General features: G+C 41.2%; 1 protein-coding gene across 1 annotated transcript; it reads left to right on the forward strand.

The window, feature by feature from the left end:
- Nucleotides 1–1,314: 1,314 nt before the first annotated feature.
- On the forward strand, nucleotides 1,315–25,809 carry qsox2 (quiescin Q6 sulfhydryl oxidase 2). Its single transcript, XM_049579738.1, has 12 exons — nucleotides 1,315–1,839; nucleotides 6,204–6,304; nucleotides 9,114–9,162; nucleotides 11,407–11,512; nucleotides 17,367–17,457; nucleotides 17,544–17,689; nucleotides 20,204–20,359; nucleotides 20,446–20,575; nucleotides 21,113–21,235; nucleotides 21,316–21,466; nucleotides 22,497–22,685; nucleotides 23,203–25,809. The coding sequence occupies exons 1-12, from the start codon at nucleotides 1,605–1,607 to the stop codon at nucleotides 23,745–23,747; spliced, it is 2,022 nt and encodes a 673-aa protein (XP_049435695.1). The 5' UTR covers nucleotides 1,315–1,604; the 3' UTR covers nucleotides 23,748–25,809.
- The last annotated feature ends 872 nt before the right edge of the window (nucleotides 25,810–26,681 follow it).

A 26,681-nucleotide genomic window follows, 5' to 3' on the forward strand; every position in this document is an offset into this window, starting at 1 on the left:
GAAGTGACCAGTGGAGGGCAACAGAGAGCGCTGATGCATTCAGGGACCGTGGGGGAAAATACAATTATTCAGGGACTCAACACAAAACATTATCTAATATTATACAGCAAAATATAAACAAATAAAATAACTAAATTTAGAAATAGATAATTTGTAGGCAAATAAATATAATAAAAAAATACAGAAATTAATATTATTTGGACGAGATTTTCATGTTTTTGCCGACGCTTAATTTTGCACGTATTAAATTATTTTCTTTAATGTTTCCTGAAAACCAAAAAAAAAAAGACATTGTTCTAATTTTAGAGAAAATATTATGATTTTGGACTGTTGGTTATTTATATAAGGGGAGAAGCATCCAGATTTATATAGTTTTATTTTGTTTTTATTTTACTGCAGATTTCTATAGAAAACATGACTTTCAAATTGTGGCAATTTTCTCATTTCTGGCAAAAAGTTCTGACTTTCAAATATCTGACACTCTGTGCAACAACTGCCTCTGTAAAATAAATACATAGAATAAAATCTATCACCAAATCTGTCCTTAAAATAGTGATATTTCGTTAATCTCATTTAAAATTTGTCCAGAAGTAAAGCATCTGCAAAACTGAGGCTTTATTCAACTCCAGGATTTCATCTTCAACTTTTAACTTTCAAACATCAAAAATCTAATAAGTCATTTATGGAGGAGGGAGGGTCAAAGATATTCCTCCGGTCACTGAGTCAAGGGAAAATATTCAGAGCTTCAGGGAGGGTCATGAAAAGTCACACCCCAGAAAGAAATTAAAGTCTTTATGCCGCTCCTCTGAACCTAAATAAAAACTATAAGTCCCTCTCCAGTGTTTAAGAACCCCAAAAAAAAATAAAATAAATAAATAAATAAATAAATAAATAAAAAAGAAGCAACAGTCTCTAATGTAATAAAACAAAAAACAAATAAAAAAAAACAGTCTTATTTTCAGGTGATTTTACACAAAATAAAACATTATTATTATTATTATTATTATTATTATTGTCATTATTATTATTATTATTATTATGTTGTTGTTGTTGTTGTTGATCTTATTATTATTGTTATAAATTCAACACACTGGACCTTTAATTCAAGCTTCTGTTTCAGTTAATTGTCCTGTTGATTTCTGTGACTCTGAGATCTTCGAGGAAACTCAAACGCAGCACGTTTGTCACGTCAGTCACGCGTCAGTCTGAACTTGAGAAAAGATCGTCTATTGTGGACATGATTCACTCCTCAGTGAAAACACAGACCTCCTCCTGCAGCAGAGACACGAGTCCAGTTGTTGCCATGGTAACCCAACCCGATTAGGTGAACTGATCATCCTGTTTGATTGTCTTGTTTCTCTGTTTGTGTCTTAATAACTGTGATCGATAAAGAGTTCATATTTTGCGATGTTGTGTTGAAGCCTCAGTTTCCCGGAAACCCGTCAGAGTGAGACGTCTGTGCTTCCGGCGGCTGTAAACACACGTAGCAGTCAGCGGGCAGCTGCTCTCATGTCTCCCCGGCTCTCTCTGCCTCTTCTCGGCTCAAACTCTGCGGCTCTCTGACAGCCTGCTCTCGGTGTGTGTGTGTCCGCGGGTCGGCAGGGATGCTCCGGTCCTGGTTCAAAGCGGCGGTCGTCCTCTGGCTCGTCCCCGGCTGCGTGGGAGCCGCAGCCCGGCTGTACACGGAGGAGGACCCGCTGGTGATCCTGAGCAGCAGCAGCCTGAAGCCCACCGTCTTCAACTCGTCCTCGGCCTGGCTGGTCCAGTTCTTCTCCTCCTGGTGTGGACACTGCATCCAGTACTCCAGCACGTGGAAGGCTCTGGCTCAGGACGTCAAAGGTACCGCAGGACTCACACCGGGTCTCGGCAGCCGCCCCGGGCTGTGTCTTTCTCCTTTATGAACAGCAACACCAGACTACGTTCAAATTACGACTATTTACTCCACTAATGCTTAACGCTTAAAAAACATAACGTGTTAAAGTACCACTTTGGGTGTTTTAAGATGTAATCATTACCCCTCTTCAGTTCGGCACTGAAATAATCCAAAACAATGACTCCGCTATACAGAAAAATCTCAACTCTTTGTCGCGTGACTCAAACTCACTGACGCGTTTAAAGATGCGAGAAGCGACTGAAAAGTAGCAGATTTCTGAATGAGGTTCTGAATGGTGACGTGATTGTTTACAGTGGTTTAAATTAGCTAACGGTACCAAGAAGAGACTCAGCTAGTGTTAATCTGAATAAACACTCGTTATTACAGTGCTCATAATGTAGCAGCTGTGGGTTTGTCACTGACTCCTAACGTCATATTATTATTATTATAATCATCATTATTACTGACCGACCCAACGATGATAAATGTCAAAGTTTCACTCGGTGTGTTTCTGATTCTGCACCTTCTTTAGTTCGGCTTTAAATAATCCAGAAAACGAGCTCTTTATTACAGATAAATCTCAACTCGCGTCGACGGACCGACACTTCCTGAAATGTTTAATGTTGAATGAAGCGACTGGAAATGAGCAGATTTCTGGATGAAGTTCTGAATGATGGAGTGATTGTTGACAGAGCTTTAAATCCGCTAACAGTACCAAGAAATATTATGTTAAATAACAGTGCTCATGATGTTTATCTGTGTGTCTGTCACTGAGTCTGTAATAAACAGGTCATTGTAGACTCATTAATGTGACGTCACTGACTCTGGAACAGCATCAGCAGCTGCTGCTAGCTTCAGTTAGCCTGATGAAGCTAACAGGTGGTTGTGCTCACAGAGGAAATGAGCTCATGTTTCCAGGCAACAGACAGGTGACACTTCAGGTATCCCAGCAACACTGAGCTGTTCAAACCTGAAGCTCCACAGACGGAAACAGTTTGACTGTAAAAATAAAATCAGGTTTATAAAGAGCTGTTAGCTCAGTTAGCTCAGTTAGCTAACACAGTCAGACCTCTGTAGACTGTTAATAAAAATCAATTTATTGTCCGGTTCAGTCTGTGAAGTGTTTACTGATCTCGAACACGTTCAGAAGCACAGCTCCTTCAGCAGCTGACACGTCGGTTGATTTAAACATATTTGACGTTTTTATTTCTCCTGCCTGGAGTCAGTTTTGTGTCAACGCTAGAAGCAGCTGAAATGTAAATATTGAAAGAGAAATTCATTCACTTTGAACAAAAAGTCAAACAGACTCATGTTTGATCTTCATTTATAACAGAGGCGGAATCACCAGAGGCTCCATGATATGATATTATCCTTATTTTAAAGGTTACAATATGCTGAGTGTTGCATTAAATATATTGTGGTTTATTTCCTCTTTTCAACTGCAGATTAAAACTTTGTCAACATGTGTTTTATCTAATAAGATAAAGTTTTCTGTCTGTTCATCACTTCAGATATTTGTTTTGCAGCAAAATGTTTCTGTTGGACTGAAAAATCAGCTGATCATATTATTCCAGTCGGCTCCATAAAGTTTCATTTGTATTTGTAATATTGATAACTAATACAGTAAAAGTGTGATGACACATACTGCCACACAAAGATATCATAATACTCTGCTGGGTGGATTTTTCTCCCACACCTAAAATATAATAATCAATAATATTGTCAGGAACAAAACCAACATGTAGAAATACTTTAATTAATAAAACTGATGATTATTGTTATTGTTATTATTGATGATTTGATCCTGTAAATATGATTAAACTGTGAACATGTCCATCAGGTGAGATCAACTGATCAATAATAGAAACTTATTAAAGTCAGAAATATTAGTTATTAATGTGCTGTTTAATTTTCTGGTGTTCTTATTTTAGTTAAAGAAGATTTTAGGATCAATAATAACAGACACTGATTAAATCTGCTGTGATCAATCGATGAATCAGTTCAACAGCAAACTGATCTGAAACTGTTCAGATAATTGATCAATAGTTGAAGTTTGATGTGAAGATTTTTTGTGTTTGTATCAGAGTGAACTGAACGAGTCGTCACAGTTTGATTACTGATCAGCTGAATTATTGCTCTGAGCTGCAGTGATCGATACAAACTGATCGACTCGTCTGAAAGATTCATTTGGAGGAAAGTTTCCATCATTTGTTTATTTTTCTAGAATATGAAAAAAACCTGAACACACACACACACACACACACACACACACACACACACAGACTCAGATCAACCTGTGGGAATCAGTCTGCTGTGTTCAGTCTCCATCTGCCTCCATCATCTCCCTGGGGAATCATTCAACTGGAGACCAGCTGCCTCTACACACACACACACACACACACACACACACACACACACACCACGCACACAAACACTTTCTCTTTATGTGGACCTGCTGTCGGAGTAAAAGGACATGTGAGACACAAAGACCCTGCCGACCCCCCCCCCCCTCCAACCCCCTGAGAGACATACAGCTGTGAGACAATACACACACACATACACACACACACAGAGTGTATGTGTGTATGTGTATGTGTGTATGTGTGTGTGTGTGTGTGTATGGGAATGAACAAACACAGTATCTATATAATGACCTTCATCAGTTCGACTCCGTCCTGCAGTAACTTCCTGGATGTTTAACTCTCATCTGCACTGATTCAAGTAGTTCAGTTACTTTATGACATTTTTTGATATTTTAAAGCTTCGGTGTGACGGACTGAAATCTAATCTAATCTAATGGTTGTGTTCTGGTTCCCTCAAAGTGACACGTTTATATCTACATAGTAAAGGTGGGAAAATGGATTCAGCATAGTGCTGCAATAACAACAACACATGGATGCAGGACACCAGGTGTGGTTTTTATACCTCTGAGTTAAACTCACATTAAACACACATTAAATGCACATTAAACGCACATTAAACACATTAAATGCACATTAAATGCACATTAAACACACGTTAAACACACATTAAACGCGCATTAAACGCATGTTAAATACATTAAATGAACATTAAACGCACATTAACGCACATTAAACACGTTAAATGCACATTAAACACACATTAAATGCACATTAAACACGTTAAATGCATGTTAAACACACGTCAAACACACATTAAACGCACATTAAATGCACATTAAACACGTTAAATGCACATTAAACACACATTAAACGCACATTAAACACATTAAACACACGTCAAACACACGTTAACTGCACATTAAACACACATTAAACGCACATTAAACACATTAAACACACATTAAACGCATGTTAATACATTAAATGAACATCAAACACACATTAACGCTCATTAAACACGTTAAATACATGTTAAACACGTCAAACACACATTAAACGCACATTAAATGCACATTAAACACGTTAAATGCACATTAAACGCACATTAAACACACGTCAAACACACGTTAAATGCACATTAAACACACATTAAACGAACGTTAAACACATTAAACGCACATTAAACTCACGTTAAACACACGTTAAATGCACATTAAACGCACATCAAACACACGTCAAACACACGTTAAATGCACATTAAACGCACATTAAACACACGTCAAACACACGTTAAATGCACATTAAACACACATTAAACGCACGTTAAACACACATTAAACACACGTTAAACACATTAAACGCACATTAAACACACGTTAAACACACACACATGTTAAACACATATTAAACACACATTAAACACACATCAAGCACAGATTAAACACACATTAAACACACGTTAAACACACACACACGTTAAACACATGTTAAACACACATTAAACACACATTAAACACACATTAAACACACATTAAACATGGCTTCATAGAGACAGTGTCAAACACAAATCAGCTTCACTATAACTCGCAGCATTCACAGACAAACACTTGTCTTTATCTGGACACATGTTCCCCACAAATACAACATGCTAACGTTATTAGCACAAGCCTATGGCATTTTACATTGTATACATTAGCCTAGCAGCTAGCAGAGATTTGCTCTGCTCATATTTCAGCCAGGATAAATCACACACAGTGTGTGGAGGCTTTATTGTCTTCACAATTTATTGTTTCTTATCTGTGAAATTAAAGTAAATCAAAGCTTTGTTTCCACTGAGGGAAACGAATGGTTCTACTGTGACAGAAAACTGGACTCATAGTAGATTTATCAGTACTGAATATAAATCCTGTCTGTCTCTGTCTGTCCCTGTCTCTCTGTCTGTCCCTGTACCTGTCTCTCTGTCTCAGACTGGCAGCAGGTGGTCAATGTGGCAGTGTTGGACTGCGCTCAGGAGGAAAACTTTGACGTCTGTAAAGAGTTTGGCATCAAGTTCTACCCAACGTTCAAAGTACGTCATGATACTGAGTATTAGTCCTGAGTATTAGTATTGAGTATTGGTGCTGACTATTAGTCCTGAGTATTAGTGCTGAGTATTAGTCCTGAGTATTAGTGTTGAGTATTAGTCCTGAGTATTAGTGCTGAGTATTAGTGCTGAGTATTAGTATTGAGTATTGGTGATGACTATTAGTCCTGAGTATTAGTGCTGAGTATTAGTCCTGAATATTAGTGTTGAGTATTAGTCCTGAGTATTAGTGCTGAGTATTAGTACTGACTGAGTATTAGTGTTGAGTAGTAGTGTTGAGTATTAGTCCTGAGTATTAGTGTTGAGTATTAGTCCTGAGTATTAGTGCTGAGTATTAGTACTGACTGAGTATTAGTGCTGAGTATTAGTGCTGAGTATTAGTGCTGACTGAGTATTAGTCCTGAGTATTAGTCCTGAGTATTAGTGTTGAGTATTAGTCCTGAGTATTAGTGCTGAGTATTATTGCTGAGTATTGGTGTTGAGTATTAGTCCTGAGTATTAGTCCTGAGCATTAGTCCTGAGTATTAGTGCTGAGTATTAGTGCTGAGTATTATTGCTGAGTATTAGTGCTGAGCATTAGTCCTGAGTGTTAGTCCTGAGTGTTAGTCCTGAGTATTAGTGCTGAGTATTAGTGCTGAGTATTATTGCTGAGTATTAGTGTTGAGTATTAGTCCTGAGTATTAGTGTTGAGTATTAGGGCTGAGCATTAGTCCTCAGTATTAGTCCTGAGCATTAGTGCTGAGTATTAGTCCTGAGTATTAGTGTTGAGTTTTAGTGCTGAGTATTAGTGCTGAGTATTAGGGCTGAGCATTAGTCCTCAGTATTAGTCCTGAGTATTAGTGCTGAGTATTAGTACTGACTGAGTATTAGTGCTGAGTATTAGTGCTGACTGAGTATTAGTCCTGAGTATTAGTCCTGAGTATTAGTGTTGAGTATTAGTCCTGAGTATTAGTGCTGAGTATTATTGCTGAGTATTGGTGTTGAGTATTAGTCCTGAGCATTAGTCCTGAGTATTAGTCCTGAGTATTAGTGCTGAGTATTAGTCCTGAGTATTAGTCCTGAGCATTAGTCCTGAGTATTAGTGCTGAGTATTAGTCCTGAGTATTAGTGTTGAGTATTAGTGTTGAGTATTAGTCCTGAGCATTAGTCCTGAGTATTAGTGCTGAGTATTAGTGCTGAGCATTAGTCCTGAGTATTAGTCCTGAGTATTAGTGTTGAGTATTAGTCCTGAGTATTAGTGTTAAGTATTAGTCCTGAGCATTAGTCCTGAGTATTAGTGCTGAGTATTAGTGCTGAGCATTAGTCCTGAGTATTAGGGCTGAGCATTAGTCCTGAGTATTAGTCCTGAGCATTAGTCCTGAGCATTAGTGCTGAGTATTAGTCCTGAGTATTAGTGCTGAGTTTTAGTGCTGAGTATTAGTGCTGAGTATTAGGGCTGAGTATTAGGGCTGAGCATTAGTCCTGAGTATTAGTCCTGAGTATTAGTCCTGAGTATTAGTGCTGAGCATTAGTGCTGAGTATTAGTGCTGAGTATTAGTGCTGAGTATTAGTCCTGAGTATTAGTGCTGAGCATTAGTGCTGAGTATTAGTGTTGAGTATTAGGGCTGAGTATTAGGGCTGAGTATTAGTCCTGAGTATTAGTCCTGAGTATTAGTGCTGAGTATTAGTCCTGAGTATTAGTCCTGAGTATTAGTCCTGAGTATTAGTGCTGAGTATTAGTCCTGAGCATTAGTCCTGAGTATTAGTCCTGAGTAATAGTGTTGAGTATTAGTGTTGAGTATTAGTCCTGAGCATTAGTCCTGAGTATTAGTGCTGAGTATTAGTGCTGAGCATTAGTCCTGAGTATTAGGGCTGAGCATTAGTCCTGAGTATTAGTCCTGAGCATTAGTCCTGAGCATGAGTGCTGAGTATTAGTCCTGAGTATTAGTGCTGAGTTTTAGTGCTGAGTATTAGTGCTGAGTATTAGTGCTGAGTATTAGGGCTGAGTATTAGTGCTGAGTATTAGTGCTGAGCATTAGTCCTGAGTATTAGTCCTGAGTATTAGTCCTGAGTATTAGTGCTGAGCATTAGTGCTGAGTATTAGTGCTGAGTATTAGTCCTGAGTATTAGTCCTGAGTATTAGTGCTGAGTATTAGTCCTGAGTATTAGTGCTGAGCATTAGTGCTGAGTATTAGTGTTGAGTATTAGTGCTGAGTATTAGGGCTGAGTATTAGGGCTGAGTATTAGTCCTGAGTATTAGTGCTGAGTATTAGTCCTGAGTATTAGTCCTGAGTATTAGTGCTGAGTATTAGTGCTGAGTATTAGTCCTGAGTATTAGTGCTGAGTATTAGTGCTGAGCATTAGGGCTGAGCATTAGTCCTCAGTATTAGTCCTGAGTATTAGTGCTGAGTATTAGTCCTGAGTATTAGTCCTGAGTATTAGTGCTGAGCATTAGTGCTGAGTATTAGTGCTGAGCATTAGTCCTCAGTATTAGTCCTGAGTATTAGTGCTGAGTATTAGTCCTGAGTATTAGTCCTGAGCATTAGTGCTGAGTATTAGTCCTGAGTATTAGTGCTGAGTATTAGTGCTGAGTATTAGTGCTGAGCATTAGTCCTCAGTATTAGTCCTGAGTATTAGTGCTGAGTATTAGTGCTGAGTATTAGTCCTGAGTATTAGTGTTGAGTATTAGTGCTGAGTATTAGTGCTGAGTATTAGTGTTGAGTATTAGTGCTGAGTCTGACTGTTTACTGTGTACTTCTCTATAATCTCCTCACAGTGTGTCCTGATGTTTAATTTCATTATTGTCTGTCTTCAGTACTTCAAGGCTCACACTCCAGAGACGGACAGAGGGACACCCTACAGAGGTGAGACACACCCTCCTCACACTTCCTTTCTCACACTTCCTGTCCCGCACTTCCTGTCACACTTCCTGTCTCACACTTCCTGTCCCACACTTCCTGTCTCACACTATTTAGGTGTTTCTCAATCTGCGTTCTTGCCTGTACTTGTGTTCTTGCGTACTTGTGAAATGTCATCAGTCGCAGCCCAAGTACTGTTCAAATGCCCAGATGTGAACTTGCTCCACCCGTTCCATCGGGGATGCCAGGTATCCCAGAATGCATTTCTCACAGACCAGCGGCAATGGCAGCTGTCCTTGGGAGTTTGTATTCCCAAGTCCAAACTCCCAAGTGTGCAAGTCCGAACTTGCCGTACTTGGTATGGAGAAACGCCTTCTGTTTCTCAAATCACATCCTTCAGTGTAGTACACTTTGTACACTGCTAGCAAAGCTAACGTTAGCATTGACATGCTACCAAATCATCACAGACCCAACAAACATCACTGACGGCTTCTATTCAACAACAGTTTTGGTTCTTAGTGTAAAAACATGACAAACTAACATCTGTATAACACGGCGGTGTTCACTGTAGCCAGCTCAGGCTCCTTGTTGTCTTCAGCCGCCATGTCAGAAGATGAGACGTTTGCTACGTCACAAAGATGGCGACCGGTGAGGGTGAGAAGTGTCCGTCATTCCACACAGGACTTTAGGACCGTTTTGGGTGCATCAGTATTACACTGTGGTATGAACGCACTGAGTGCACTCAGAATATGAAGTGTTTAGTACAGAAGGATGAGACTAAGGACACACTTCCTGTCTCATACTTGCTGTCTCATACTTGCTGTCTCACACTTCCTGTCTCATGCTTCCTGTCTCACACTTCCTGTTTCATACTTCTTGTCTCACACTTCCTGTCTCACACTTCCTGTCTCATACTTCTTGTCTCACACTTCCTGTCTCACGCTTCCTGTCTCACACTTCCTGTCTCATACTTCCTGTCTCACACTTCCTGTTTCATACTTCTTGTCTCACACTTCCTGTCTCACACTTCCTGTCTCATACTTCTTGTCTCACACTTCCTGTCTCACGCTTCCTGTCTCACACTTCCTGTCTCACACTTCCTGTCTCACGCTTCCTGTTTCATACTTCTTGTCTCACACTTCCTATCTCACATGCAGAGACATACAGTGAGTCTACAGACTGGACATGATGACAGGATGAAGCTCAGAGATGTCAAACTCATTTCAGTTCCTGGGCCAGAAACAGACCAGTTTGATCTGAACCAGTAAAACCAGTTTATCAGAACCTGTCAACAACAACAACATGTCCAGATGTCTCCTGTCTGTCAGCGTGAAGACAGACAGACAGACAGACAGACATGATGAACAGTCTGAGTCAGTTGGTGTGCTACGTGACATCTTCCAGACACTTTCTGTCCCGTGATGTCACCCTCACATGTGACTCAGTGTCAGGTGTGTGAAGTCACCCAGTGGGCCGGATTGGACCATCTACAGGTCCAGTTGTGGACTGTGGGCCGTATGTTTGACACCCTGCATTAAACTGTCTTTAAACTCAAAGGTCACTGAAGCTCCGTTCACACAGGACGACTGTCTCCAGAGGATGTCATGTGACTTAGATGTCACAGCCCCGTCCCCTAACATGTGTGTTCAGTGTGGCACATTCACAGGAGATAAACTGTGTGTGTGTGTGTGTGTGTGTGTCTGAGTTTACTGACGTTATCTGGCTGATACGACGCTCAGTCACAGAAACACTTCACGGCTCCTCCTCAGGTCACGGTCATGTGACTGAAACAGATTCTGCTGCTCATTGTCACCTGTCATCCACCTCATCATCATCATCATCATCATCATCATCATCATCAGAGATCAGAGCTGTGTGTGTCAACAGGTGTCCCTGCTGTAGAGAGCTGAGTGTGCTGCTGCTCCTAAAATACTGTCACAACTTTGATTCATGACCAACACAGCCTCGGGAAAGAGACAGAAACAGAAAGGCTAAACACACACGGAGCTACAGGAACAGGAAGTGATGTCACCAAAAATAAAAACTGGCGTTTAAAAGGGGAACACTGAAAAAAGTTCAACATTGAAAATAAATTCATTTGATGTTACATCCTGAAGTTTTTTAATGACAGTATTCAGATTTTATCTTCAAATGACTGAAGACATGTTCTCCTCTCCTCAGCACTTCTATTATATACAGTACGGAGACACTAAAGGCTGTCTGTCTGTCTGTCTGTCTGTCTGTCTCCAGGTGCAGACAGAGAGATCCAGTCAGTGAGACAGTTGATGGTGAACATCCTGCAGAATCACACCAAGCTGGACCGACCTGACCACTGTCCTCCTCTGGAACCATACAGGTAACACAACCACACACAACTACACACAGCCACACAGACCCAGAGACACACTGTGAGTCCACTTCACAGGGTGTAATAACTCCCACTGTACATTCAGACAGAACTACAACATGGCGGACTCAGTGTGTGGAGGACTACAGAGTGTGTAGTTTGTGTGTGGAGTTTAGTTTAGTTTAGTTTAGTTTAGTTTAGTTTATTTGTTTGTTCCTCACATGAAAGTGGACAACAGAATTTGCACATGCACTCTACATTTTCAAATCAACACCTCCATGATTGGAAAGGAGCAGCGAGAAGAAAAAAGTTTCTTATATGTGCCTGCCCCCTACTTAAACAATTAATAATAAAAGAAAAGATGGTCTGACATCACATACAGTTGATTTTCAATAGCCAACACCAACAACACTTTGACAATAACAACAAAAACAATTAATCAAAACAAATACAAAGGAATAAATTAAATAAATAAATATCCCATACAAGTAAACTTTTACCAGCTCAAATCAATTGATCATTAACATCCAGTTTCAAGTGCATATTGACAATTTTTTTTGCATTTGTACATTTTTTTAAATTGATGAGTATCTGTACAACCTTTCAAATCCTGTAGTTGGGAATTCCATATTTTTACACCAACAACCGAAATACACATTTGTTTTAAAGTAGTCCGAGCAACTTGGTGTTTAAAATCAAATCTTCTTCTATGACTTTAATCTTCTGAAGTGAACGCAAAGAGCTTTTGTAGGTTTTCTGGTAAAACTCTGTTTTTGGCTTTGAACATAATTAGTAATGTCTGGAGTTCTATTATCTCTGTAAGCTTCAATAACCCTGATTTAATAAATAAACTATTGGTATGTTCTCTAAATTTAACTTTGTGGATAATTCTGATTGCTCTTTTCTGCAATATGAACAAAGGTTTTATATTACTCATATATGTATCACCCCACACTTCTGCACAATAACTCAGATAAGGCAGTATAAGTGAACAGTACAACATTCTCATTGTTTTGCAGTCTAAAACATCCTTGATTTTGTTCAAAATAAAAATATTCTTTGACAGTTTTTTTAAACATATGATACATGGGATTTCCATATCATATTTTCATCCACTGTGATTCCCAAAAACTTAAACTCTGATACCTTCTCAATATTAAGTCCATCAATGGACAATGAAATTTCGTCTTTACTTCTTTTAGCAAAAACCATGAACTTAATTTTTATCAGATTTAATGATAACTTATTTACATCAAACCAAATTTTAAGTTTCACCATTTCACTTTCAATGCTTTCAGATAATGTTTTTAAATTATCTCCTGAACAAAAGAAATTAGTGTCATCTGCAAACAAAATGAACTGTAGCAACTTAGAAACTTCACAAATGTCATTGATATACAAAATAAAAAGTTTCAGCCCCAAAACTGAACCTTGAGGGACCCCACATCACACCATAAGTATTCAACTTAGCAATTAAAATGGAATGATGTATTGTATCAAATGCCTTCTTTAGGTCAATGAATACCCCTGTTGTATATTTCCTTCTGTCAATTGCTGTTGTGATTTCTTCTATTATTTCCATTATTGCCAGAGCAGTAGAGCGATTTGTCCGAAAACCATATTGACTCTCACTTAATATTTTATTTTTTTCAATGAAATTATCTAGTTTTTGAACAAATAACTTTTCAAGCACTTTTGAAAATTGGGGAAGTAATGATACCTGTCTATAATTATTAAAACTGTGTTTATCTCCTGCTTTGAAAAGTGGAATGACCTTTGCTGTTTTCATCCTATCTGGAAAAACACCTGTTTTAAATGAAAGATTATAAACATAACATAACGGTTTTAAAATACAGTCAATGGTCATTTTTACTACTTTCATATCTATTCCATCACTATCAGTTGATGTCTTATTTTTTGTTTTAGCTACCACAGAAATAATTTGACTTTCACTAACCTCACCAAGAAACATTGACTGCATCACTTTATTTTCCTTTTTCCAGCTACTTTCTGTTTGACCATGATTTTTTGTAATGTCATTTGCCAATTTAGGCCCAACATTTACAAAGAAAGAATTAAATTCATTAGCAACTTCATTCATGTTTTTAATCACCTTATTATCCTTAATGAAATGATTGGGCAGATCTGTAGTTCTAAATTTATTACTTATTACACTGTTCAGAATATTCCAGGTACCCTTAATGTTGTTTTTATTTTCATGTAGAATTGTATTGTAATGTTTCTTCTTTGCTTGTCTCAATATATTGGTTAATTTATTTTTGTACACCTTGTATTTTTTTCAGCAGTCTCTGTTCTAGCTTTTATGAAGTCTCTATAGAGTTTGTTTTTCTTTTTACATGCATTTTGTAGGCTCTTTGTAATCCAAGGTTTTTTGTCATAATACATTTTATGCTTACATAAAACTATTGGACAGTGTTTATCATAAAGAGCTAAATAACAGTTTAAAAAGGAATCATATGCAGCATTTACTTCATCTGTGTAAACCCCATTCCACTCCTGTTTTAAGAGATCATCTCTAAAGGCATTTATCCGGTCATTCGTTCTTAACCTTTTATATCTGCGGCACTTCTCTGTATTTTCTCGCTGTAGTTCATAATTAAATGTTGCAAACACAGGTAGATGGTCACTTATGTCATTTATCACTAGGCCACAATTAACGTTACTCTCATTTGTAAAAATATTATCAATTAATGTTGCACTGAACAAGGTTACTCTGCTGGGCTTTGTGATCAGTGGGTATAGCCCTCTACTGTATAATGTGTCCAGAAAGTCTGAAGTTTGTTTATGTGTAGATGCCTTTAAAAGATCGATGTTAAAATCACCACAGAGTATCAGTGATTTATTAACATTTAAATCTTTCATTAATTCATCTAAACTATCATTAAAGGTTTCTATATTTGATCCTGGTTTCCTGTGAACACATGCAACAACCATGTTTCTCCTTTCTAATTCTATTTCCACAGCGATACGTTCCATTAAATCATCAATTACAGCTGTTAAACCTTCCACTGGTCTACAATTTAAGTTACTGTCAATATAAAGAGCCACACCCCCTCCACTCCGATTAGTTCTATTGGTGACATATAAATCATAACCATTAATATGCAAATCAATATCCTTCTCTTCATTTATCCATGTCTCAGATAGAGCGATCAACTTAAATTTATTTTTAAATGTGCCCAAAAATTCATTGATTTTTGTTCTGTGTTCTGTGTATTCAGACCGTAAAAAAACCTGACTCTTAAGTTTATCAGTCATTAAACAGAAATAATTTATATCCTGTCATTTTTCTTGAGAATAAAATTCTTACCCCACAACACAGATTTTTTTTAAAAGAAATATCAGCAGAAGAAAAGAAAAAACAAAGGAAAAAAAAGTTCATTATTACTTGTATTGATCCAGGTCTTTCAAATTTCTCACCACAACCACTTTAGCTTGCTCTGGGGGTCCATTTAACCGAATGTACACCTTTCCATTCCTTGTCCAGGTTGCTTGTATCTTGCTTCGTTTTCTGAGGATACGGCCATTCCTTGCTATTTCAGCATTTTTCTTTGTCAGATGCTCATTTACATACACTCCAGTGCCTTTAAGTTTTTTGGCTTGTTTCAACACTTCCACCTTATGCTTCCTATTTACAAACTTGACCACAGTTGTGGGACTGGTTTTGTTGTCCTTGCGTGGAAGAGTGTGGCAGGCTGAGATTTGGTGACTGTCCAGATGAATGTTTTTACTAGACAGAAATTGAACAACTTGTCTCTCCAGGGTGTGCAGCTCCTCAGATGGTGCATCCTCACCTCGTTGGCATGCAGCTGGGCTAGCAACCCTGGCATAGCTTTGGTGTTTAGTCTCCAGTCCAGTGATTATAAGGTCGTCAGCTCGGGAGTACTGCTCCAAGTCGTCGATCCTTTGTTCCAGGAACTCAATCCTCTGGTCCCTTTGCTTGATGATTATTTTCAGTTCACGGATCTCCTCCATCAGGCCCGTGAGGGTTTTTTGTTGTTTCAAAACTGTGCTGATTTCCTCAGACATAAAGTTGAGAGAGACTTTAATCTCTGCCATTTCCTCTGCCAGCTTTTTGGTGTTAGTTGACATCTTGTTTTGAGTGTATCACAAAAATAAGATGTGTACTCTGGGTAGGCCCAGCCCTGCTCTGTTGTCAACCACCAGTTGCTCCCAGGACCAAGTGCTTTCATTCAAAACACTGGTTTTCAAAAATGTCCAAAAATATGGATAGAAATCAATACTATTCTCACAGCAATGATTTGATTTAGGAAGGATGACACCTTGTTTTAGCAGTTTTTGATGGATTTTCAGAAGGTCTCTGAGCAGTGAAAAACAGTGGCAGCCATCTTGATCTTGATTGGTTTATGTGAATCTGTTTGTGGTCGGAAAGATCACACACAACAACTGTGGAGAAGAAGTCTGAAAAAATGAAACCCTGGAGTCTCTGAGGTCCTGGAAGATAAAATATATCATCTGTCAGGACCTCAGTGTGAGCGAGTCTGAGCTGTCGGAGCGTCACATCTGTCCCACAGACACACAGGAAGTACATCAGCTCTGACCTCAGGGTTTCAGGTAAACAGGCTATACCTTGCTTATTATGGTTGCTTAGCAACCTCAGACACAACCTGCTGCTGCACTCCTGAAAGCTGGAACAGAAGAGGCACAAAGGGTAGCGCCCAGCGCCGACCTCATGTTTCCCAGGTCGTTAAAGACACAGCATGTGTACGCAGAGGTTGCGCTAGACTTTTTCGTCCCCGGTCATTTTGACCGACAGGGTCATAAAAATCCGGTCATAATCTATTTTTACCAGTCATTTTAATTTTCATTTATAAATGATAAAAAAGATATTCAAAGACATTTAGTTTTCATTCGTTCGTTTTTAATAAATCCAACAAGCAAGTTATAAAGTGTGCATTAATAAGGACATGAACGACGAAAAGATGAACAGACATCCACACACCGCAGCGCTTCAGTCCAGCGTCTGGTCTACACACGAGCTGCGAGCGCTTCTGTCAAGCTGGATGGAGCGGATCGTACCAAACAGGAAGTCGGACACAGAAAAGACGAGAGAATCCGGCCAATTTTCAAAATAAAATAACAACAGCATGCACTGAGGAACGTGAGGAGAAAATACCGTGTTTATAATTTAAAAAAAACACAACAGTGCATAACCGAACAAATTTTTCAATACCATAATCACTTCATTACAATTTTAATTTTGTGTCACCGAGCCTACAGACATAACTACATGAATAAAATGGTCAGAACAATATGCCCTATTCATTCAGTGTTTATCCAACACGCTCAATACATGGACATGCAATGACAAATTGTCATTAACTTATTATGTTATAAAAAACGATTAAAATATGGACTTACCCATGTTTAAAATGGCCTGTTGAAGTGAAAAAATGAGTACTGACGGGAACAGACGAGTGGAGTCGATGTTTAACCGGCGTGGAGAGCGCAGGAGAAATGCGCTGCCTGTGTGAGTACACTCGCAGGACTTCTGCGGCACTAACGCATCTGGTGTGTCCAGGCCGTTATGTCAACAACGCTACATGAAGCAGATGAATGACTTTTTCTCTGCAGTGTGAAAACGGCAGCCACTTAAACCACTGACTGTGCACTCCACCGCCAAGTGGGCAGGGGTGGTAATTGCAACCGGTCAAAATGACCGACAGCCTTCAGATTTTCCAGTCATTGTTGTAAAAAACCGGTCAATGACCGAGAATATCCGGTTAACGCGACCCCTGTGTGTATGGGTCCTAAGGCAGCGCTGGATGATGTGAAGTGAACCTTCGACTCTGTGTCAATCTGTCCATCTGTCTGTTTGTAGTTCTGTGGAGCTGCTTCCTCTGCTGGGTCAAAGGTCAGATCACTACACCGCCATTGTCGTCGAGGAGCCAGACTCCTACGTAGGACGAGAGGTGAGACGGTAACCATAGAGGAGGATACAGGTCAGCTGGAGAGCCGAGGCTCTAACTGTCTGTCTGTGTGTCTGTCTGTCCATCAGGTGATCCTGGACCTGCTGCAGTACTCAGGTGTGGTGGTGAAGAGAGCTCTGAGCTCAGATCTCCCCCTGCTGGACGCTCTGAAGATCACAGCCTTTCCCTCTGTTTATCTGCTGCACCCAAACGCAACACACACACACTTGCACGTGTGAGTGAACACACACACGCACACACACACAGTAGATGATATTTATGGTTTATTATATGTTGAGGTTTCTGCTGTAAATGTGTCACATTCAGTCTGTTTCAGAAAAATATTAACAGTTAGAATTAATTAAACTCAGAGCACCTGATCTGTTTTAAATTAAATAATGTGACATGTTTGCTGAGAGTCAATAATCTGCTGGAACATTAAATATTATCTATGATCTGATGTCACCTGGAGGTGCAGCTGCCTCTCCCCCACAGGGCTGTAGGCTCCATAGGAGTGTTAAAATGTGTTTGTCTTGTTGTGTTATTGGGAGCCAGAATAGAAGGAGTCATGGCTCAAAACCAGCCGCCACTGCCCGTCAACAAAAACAAAGACAACTATGGTTAAATGTGATAAGACCAAAGGACTGGACGGAGGCCATCATCAAAAATGCTCACATGTGCAGCGCACACTTCATATCAGGTTAGGGAAAAAGTATTTCCTGTTGTAGGGATGAATAAGGTTATGTGTATTAAGGGTTATCATGTCCACCTCATCAGAAACTGGGGAGGGATTAAGAGGAAGATTAGATTTCTCTGCAACGCTAACTTTTTAGCACATTAGCTAACGTTAGCTTCCATAGCAAAACAAACAAGTGTGGTCCTCCTTTGTAAGATTGGCTTCCTGTGACATCATTCATCCACTGAGTGAGAGCATACGGGTCGGCCAGTCTGGTCCCGTTGGTCAGTGTTTACTTATTCAAGTAACACTGGCGGTCCCGGAGAGTGAGTGACCTGACATGGTGCGTTGGTAAATTCAGTCTGACGCTCTACACTCAAATGAGAGCCCTGTTGGTGGAAGAAACGCAGCGTTATATTTCTACATGAATGAACCAACGGTTAAGTTAATCACACATTCACTCCGCTCGGCGCTCTGCTGCTCCGTCTCCACAGACAGAGTGTCCAGAGTGCGCTCTGCCACTCTGAGAGTGCGCTGCTCTGGATAACCCAACGCTACATTCAGACAGCGCTCCCAATTTATCAACGCTCCAGTTTGTGTCAGAGTGCGCTCCCACACTCACAATGAGTGTTTCTGAACGCACCACTCACATCATCTTCCTCCATCGTCTAAAACAAGACACCACAACTTGTTAGCTAGCGCTAGCTAATGTCTGTGGAGAACTGTTTTGCCTCCAGCTAAGCCCCGCCCACCAAAAAAAGGTCATACTGGTTACTGACAGTCTGAATCTGATCTAATGGTTGTGTTCTGGTTCCCTCAGAATGACACGTTTATATCTCCACAGGGAGCAGGTCCTCGTCTACAGAGATCACCATGTTGCACCGCCATGTTTCTACAGTAGCCCAGAACGGACAAACCAAACACTGACTCTAGATAGAGACATTCATGTAGAAGAAAAGGATAACAGGAGCGCTGCTGGTGTCCCTCAAACCACCGGTGCTCATGTAAGGGTTAAAAATCCAGAAGGCATAAAAAAAAGAGACATTCATGTGTTCACGTCAGCCGAAGTAGTTATCAGCCGGTCAGAAAAACACTGATTTTTTTTTAAACATGAAACGTCTTTATGCAGAGTGTTTCTGGTGTCAATCAGCTGCTCTGTTTGTTAGACCTCTGAGGATAATTCAGCTCCTCAACAATCAGCACTGAAGGAATTCTAACCAGGAGAAGTTTCAGATGGTTGTAATCTGTAATCTGTAATCTGTAATCCTCACTGAGAGATGACACTAAATCTGACACACTGGAGCTTTAAATAAAATCCAACTTTAACTGTTAAACCAAATCAAACAGTCTTAGTTCTGAAGTGAAGAGTTGACAAAATGTCCTCACATTCCAGTTAACAACTCTTGGTCCTCACAAAGGTAGACAGACAAGAATACACACACACACACAGTCAGTGTTTACTTAGTCTGAGTGGGCGGAAGTTCGCTGCATAGATCAGCCTCTCACTGGGCGGAACGAGCCACCCGCTGAAGTCCCGCCCTACCACCTCCGGTTGTGTAGCAGTTTTCACAGTCCCCTCACAACTTGTTGTGAGTTGTGTCACACAGTCGACAAACGTCCTTTACTAACCTTTGCTGTGTTTGATCTTGCTGGGATGTAGCCATTTTTCTGCCATGGTTCGCGTCCTGTAGGCGATATTTTTGTGGGCGTGTTACACCAAAACCTGTTTCCCCCCGGCAATATTTTTGCAAGTGCACCGTTGCTGTGGCACCGCCCAGAACGATTGTGATTGGTTGAAAGAAATACAAGCAGCCGGGGCGTTTTTTTCTCCAATCTCAAAGTGAGAGTCGGCCCAGCCAGACCTTTCTTTTCTTGAGAAAGGTCTGGTGAGCGAGACTAGTGTTTACTTGACCATGAACGTTCTTCAGATAGTTTGTTTCACAGGATTTGATCACAATAATGAGTCAGAGCAGTGAACATGAGTCACATTAAATATTATTATTGTGCTTCATCTTCCTCCTCCTCCTCTCCTCTTCTTCTCCTTCTCCTTCTTCTTCTTCTTGTCTCTTTCAGTCAGAAGCGGTTGCGTTTCTTCTTCTCCTCCTTGTTGAGGACGTTACCAGGAGTTCAGCGGAGGTTGAAGTTGGGCAGCAGCAGCAGTACCAGTGGAGGCCAGGTGGGGGCGCTGCCAGACAAACACAGCAGTGAGCCCTGGAGAGACTTCGACAGGTCAGAGACTCGATCAGACTTGGTCAGACTCAGTCAGTCTTGTCTCGCAGACTCTGGATCTTCAGTAACTGTCTGTGTGTCTGCAGGTCGAAGGTGTACACAGCTGATCTGGAGTCAGCCCTCCACTACCTGCTGAGAGTCGAGCTGGCTACCCATAATACCCTGGAGGGGGAGGAGCTTAAGGTCTTCAAGGACTTTGTCACTTTGGTCGCCAAGGTAACGACAGAGCTTCATGTGTCTGTGAAACATCGTCAGGAGGTCTTGATCCTCCTGGTTTACAAGGACCTGATGTGACGACTGACCGGTGGACTGAACCCTTCTGTCTCTTTGTCTCTGTCTGTCTGGTTGTCTGTCTGTCTCTGTCTCTGTCTGTCTGTCTGTCTGTCTCTGACTGTCTGTCTGTCTGTCTCTGTCTGTCTGTCTCTGTCTGTTTGTCTGTCTCTACCTGTCTCTGTCTCTACCTGTCTCTGTCTGTCTGTCTGTCTGTCTGTCTGTCTCTACCTGTCTCTGTCTCTGTCTGTCTGTCTGTCTGTCTCTGTCTCTGTCTCTGTCTGTCTGTCTCTGTCTGTTTGTCTGTCTCTACCTGTCTCTGTCTCTACCTGTCTCTGTCTGTCTGTCTGTCTGTCTCTACCTGTCTCTGTCTCTGTCTGTCTGTCTGTCTGTCTCTGTCTGTCTGTCTGTCTGTCTGTCTCTGTCTGTCTGTCTCTGTCTCGGTCTGACTGTCTCTGTCTGTCTGTCTGTCTGTCTGTCCAGTTGTATCCAGGTGGAGGTTCGGTGGTGAAGCTGATGGAGACGCTTTCTGATTGGCTGCTCAGTCTCCCGCTGCCACGTATCCCCTACCAGGCCGTCCTGGACCTGGTGGACAACAAGATGAGGGTGAGACACACTGAACACACACACACACACACACACACACACACACAGCAGCAGCAGCTGACTTCCTGTTTCCTGTCCAGATCTCAGGTGTGTTCCTGGGGGCGGAGCTTCGTTGGGTTGGTTGCCAGGGCAGCAGGGCGGGGCTCCGAGGTTACCCATGTTCTCTCTGGACTCTGTTCCACGTCCTGACCGTCCAGCATGACGCCATGCCCACCGCACTGGAGAACTCAGGTACACACACACACACACACACACACACACACACACGTAACAACAACAATAACAACAATAATGTTATATTTATTGCAGTGTAGGAGTCATTTTGTTTGTTTGTTTTTTTTGTTTGTTTTTTTGTATAAGAACTACAAGGCGTCGCATTTTTTGAGTTCAGTCGATGACGTAATCGCCACACGTCTGTCATTAATAGAAACAGGCACGGGTGTGTGAGACCTGGGGACGCTGAGAAGAGAAATTGTTTTTCAACTGATACAAGCGCTCGTAAATGATGTGTGTATAGAGCCTTTTACTTCATTTTATATTTTCATTCATTGATAGACGTACCTGAGCGACGTTTTTGTAGAATGCCTTGATAGGCTAAGCGCTATTTTTGATGCATGCATGCATGCATACTTATTTTTTTGTTGTTGATAGAGTGCACTCACACACACACACACACACACACTCATTCACCCCACATACTCATTTACTCATGTATAAACCAACCCGGACCTTCAAGCAAGTACTCAACCAATGTAAGTAAACAAATCTGGACAATGAAGCGTGTTGAAGACTGTGCCTTTTAGGCGTCCCTTAAATGAAAGTCAACACAGGCAGTTTGGCGCTGATGCAGAAGTATAAATCCCACATTACCTGTGAACGCCATGGGGTGGCGCTGACTGATGCAACATACTTGTCCATGTGTAAATGAATGTTGATAATAAAGAGTGCGACCTCTGGAGGGCGTGAGCTGCTACTACAGGTCCAGGTGTTTGTTTCATGTCACCTCCCTGAACTCTGCCCTCAACTGTGAACACGTAGCGTCCAGTCAGAAACATGGAAGTGAACACCGCAGTTTAACCTCGTCATGGTCACGATGAAATATTATTTACTGTCAGTGTCAGAAAGTAAACAGGAAGTGGCATCATGACAACATGAACATCAGCATGGTGTCTTTCAGAGACGGATTATGTTTGTTACAGATACATCATATTTTACCGTCTGTGTGTGTGTGTGTGTGTGTGTGTGTGTGTGTGTGACGCAGGTCTGGAGGGAGAGGCGGCCCCGGTGCTGCAGGTGATGCGTCGTTACATCAGGACGTTCTTCGGCTGTGAGGAGTGCGGTCGAAACTTTGAACAGGCGGCGGCCGTCAGTATGGAGCAAGTCCACAGCCGAGAGGAGCAGATCCTGTGGCTGTGGAACCAACACAACAGGGTCAACTACAGGCTGGCAGGTAACTCCTCCTCCTCCTCCTCCTCCTCCATCTCCTCATCATCATCATCATCATCATATCCAGACAGGAAACACATCATCATCTCTGATGTCTGTCAGGAAGTCAGAAATCAGATATTAAAGAATCTTCTTGATGTAAAGTTTGTCTGAAGATCAACAGGATGTGACATCACACATCAGTCAGATCACTGGGCTCAACATGTGACATCACACTGCATCATAAACATAATTGTCACCAAAGCATCATGGGAGCTGCAGTCCAAAAACACCCTAAAACATATGTAAGAAAAAAAAAAGAAAATACAGTTACAGAATCTATTAATGTTTCTTTTTTCCTCCTGCTCCTCTTCCTCCTTCTCACCTTCATGTTCCTCCTCCTCATCTTCCTCCTCCTTCTTCTCACCCCCCTCCACCTCTTTCTTCTCCTCCTTTTCCACCTCCTTCTCTCCGTTCTCCTCCTCATCCTCTTTCTTCTCCTTCTCCACTTCCTCCTCCTTCTTCTACTCCTCCTCCTCCAGGCTCTCTGAGTGATGACCCCCTCTTCCCTAAAGCTCCGTGGCCGAGCCCCTCCCTCTGCTCCTCCTGCCATGAGGAGAAAAATGGCGTCCATATCTGGAACCAGGACAATGTCCTCCTCTTCCTCAGACAACACTACGGAGCCTCCAACCTGTCCCCCAAATACTCCCTGACCCCCCCACGACTCCCCGCACCTCCTCCAAATCCTGATCCTGCACAGTCCACCCAGCCTCAGGAGGAGCACCGAGGAGGAGGAGGAGAGAGGAAGGAGGCAGAGAAGAGAGCTGAGGAGCAGCGGGAGCCTCGACCAGGACACCAGGCCGTCAGGGGGGAGGACAGGGAGGAGGTCCTGAGCCTGGGTGGAGGAAGAGGAGCAGCAGGAGGAGGAGGAGGTGTTTGGATCCTGGGTCTGGGTTTTAACAGTGTGGACATGAGTCTGTGTGTGGTCCTGTACGTCTGCTCCTGCCTCTTCCTCATGCTCCTCTTCTTCTTCTTCAAAGTCCGATCCAGGAGGTGGAAACTCCGATACTCCCGCCTCCACGTGTGACCAGGACCCGTCTGACCAGGACCAGTTAAACCAGGCCCAGACTGGAGCTCTGGAGGTGTCCAGGTGTGTCTGAGGGTCACCTGTCAGTCAGGTGTGTCTCACCTGTGTTGGTGACACACCTGACAAGTTTTGGGTTTCAGTGGCTCAGATGTGGAACCTGGTCTCGACTTGTTGTATTTATAGAACCTGTTTTAAACTGGACCGTGTGACCAGGTGTGTGTTCACCTGTGTGTCGTACCTGGATCTAATTGTCATGGCAACAGACCAGTGGGACTCTGGGACAGAACAGGACCACACTGGTTCTGCTGTGTTCACTTTGTGCCAAATGTTTTACCTGCTGACAGATGATACACCTGTCCTCTCAGGCCCCGCCTCCATCTGCACAAATACTGGACTGTGTGTATGTGTTCTTGTACTTGTACTGCTACATAGTGGGGACAAAGTGTTTTTATCCACAGAGTGAGGACATTTGGTCCTTATGTCTGCAAAGACCTGTTGGAGGGTTAAGACCAGGTTTTTGGTGTCAGGTTACCTTTAGGATTTAGTTTAGTGTCAGGGTAAGGGTCCAGGGAATGCACCATGTCAACAAGGGTCCTCACAAAAATAAAAGTACAAGAATGTGTGTATGTAAGTACTTGTGCATGTACATAGTGGGGACCAAGCATTTTTAACGACAGTGAGGACATTTTGTCCAGTCCTGATTTCTTTAAAGCTCTCCTAGAGGGTTAGGACAAGATGTTAGGGTTCAGGTCATCTTTAGGTCTAGGGTAGTGTTAGGGCTGAGTTTAGACATGTAATTGTTAGGATTAAGATTAAGGTAAAGGACCAGGGAATGCATTATATCGACGAGGGTCCTCACAAAGATACAAGTACAAGTGTGTGTGTGTGTGTGTGTGTGTTCCTCTAAACTGTGAAACATGGAGCCGTCCGAATCTCTGCAGACAGATGATTGATTGATTTGAAGTATTATGGATCGGTCAGGTGTGTGTCATGGTGGAGGTGGCGCCCCCCTGTGGTGACTGCTGAAAAATATCAAAGTTTAGATTTGTAAAACAATATTAAAGATGTTTTTTTAAGACAAACAAAACTTAAAAACTAGAATTAATATTTGAGAATTTGAAAGAAAATTTAAAAAAAACGTCAGCTGAGAATTTTTATTTTTTTATGTTCCATATTTTAACACGAACACATAAAATCTTCCGCTTTTTAACCTCCCCCACTCTGTATGACATTTTAGACGTTAAACTTTACAGCACATTAAATGAGCTTCAGTTACATCTTCAAACTCAAGAATAAATTGTTCGGCCGCATGAAGAAGACAGGACACAGAAATACAAAAATAATTTTAAATCATAAATTATGAATGTATGAATGTTGAGGTCAGTCTGAGGGTTTAATTTGATCTCCAACACCAGTGTTTGTTGAGAGCAGCCGCCGTCACCGCCAGTAAAAACTCTGTAAACAAAAACAAAAGTCTGCTGATGATGTGATGTCACTCAGTGATGTCACTGCTGTCTGAACTCTAAACATAAACTTTTTATGAAACATCTGGAACGTCTGATTGTGATGTGACTATTTCAGAGGTGACTTCATCACAACCCACCTGAACACAAAGGTACTCAGGTATTTATTTCCCCCATTTATTATTACTTTTTAAATATTTTTTGATAATACTTTTAAGAAAATTGTATTTCTGTAACATTACATAATTTTCCCGGCCTGAATGATCCTCCGTACTTTGTGTGCTGAACATTGTGTATCCTGATGTGTGTGTGTCAGATGTGTTTGAGGCCTGCAGTGATTCTCAGCATTGATTTATTTATTTATTTCCCAGTTTTATTTCCTGCTGCAGATTTTGTGACGATGAGTCACAAGCTGCTGAGGATTCCCTCGACGATCCTCCAGATAAAAACGGTTAAGTCTCTGTGGATGTTTTTATCAGCTGATGCCTGAACGTACTGTCCTCCTGCCTCTGTTCAGATTCTTTCACTTCCTGTTGTTGTGATTGGTTATGTTAATGAGATGTAAATAATCCGTCTGAATAAATCATGTCACAGCTCAATGACTCATCTTTACTGCAGGTGGCTGGTTCCCTGAATCTCTGAGCCTCTGAGCCAGGCAGCTGTTCAGTGTCAGCCTGAAGCTTCAGGTGTGACACTGGTTCTTTAAACTGGGCTGCAGGAGGTGACAGTCTGACCTTTGACTTTTGACCTCATCCGGTTGGTTTACACTGACTAAAGAAAGAAAACCAAGTTCACAGCTCTGACGTGTTGCTGTCCTACAATGTAGGTGACAGCGCTAACACGCTAATGTTTAGCAGGTGTAATGGTCACCATGTTCACAATCATAGCTTAGCATGTTAGCATGCTAACATTAGCTAACCATCAGCTAATTATCAGAACAGACTCTGATGGAATGTCTTTAGTGCTGCAGGTGTTTGTTCATGAATAAAATAGTGAGACTAATTAAAGTATGCTTTTTTTGTAAAGAAGTGTTTGAAAGTTTCCTGTAAAGATTCATTTAGTTTGGTGCTAATTACACTAATTACAGAACAAACAGAGTTTGAGTCAAGCTGAGTTTATTATAGACTTCCTGATTCAAATATTTATCCTATTTTGAATGATCAGCTCATTGAACTGATCACTCTTTATCTCACCTGTAGTTATCATAGTAAGTATGAGGTCATGTATTTCTATACAGGAAATGTCTCAGGAAGTTATTTGGAAATGAATCTGAATTTATGAAAAAGTGAATGTGAAAGTTTTTGTTTGTAAATTACTTCATCACCTTACGTTATGGAACAACCAACAGCAGCTCCATGTAGTGAAGCTAAGTTACAGCTAGCTGGCTAACATTAGCTCAGATTACAGTTAGCTCATTAGCTGCCCCTGCATCACTCTTGGCTAATTAATCAATCAATTTTATTTATAAAGC

This window comes from Epinephelus fuscoguttatus, linkage group LG6 (assembly GCF_011397635.1).
Source record: "Epinephelus fuscoguttatus linkage group LG6, E.fuscoguttatus.final_Chr_v1".
Lineage (NCBI taxonomy): Eukaryota > Metazoa > Chordata > Actinopteri > Perciformes > Serranidae > Epinephelus > Epinephelus fuscoguttatus.

Excerpts from the sequence above, each read along its gene's own strand:
- qsox2 (XM_049579738.1), top strand. The coding sequence starts at position 1,605 with ATGCTCCGGTCCTGGTTCAAAGCGGCGGTCGTCCTCTGGCTCGTCCCC. Across the intron at positions 17,458-17,543 it reads ACTCCTACGTAGGACGAGAG|GTGATCCTGGACCTGCTGCA; the intron begins GTGAGACGGTAA and ends TCTGTCCATCAG. Across the intron at positions 17,690-20,203 it reads ACACACACACACTTGCACGT|TCAGAAGCGGTTGCGTTTCT; the intron begins GTGAGTGAACAC and ends TGTCTCTTTCAG.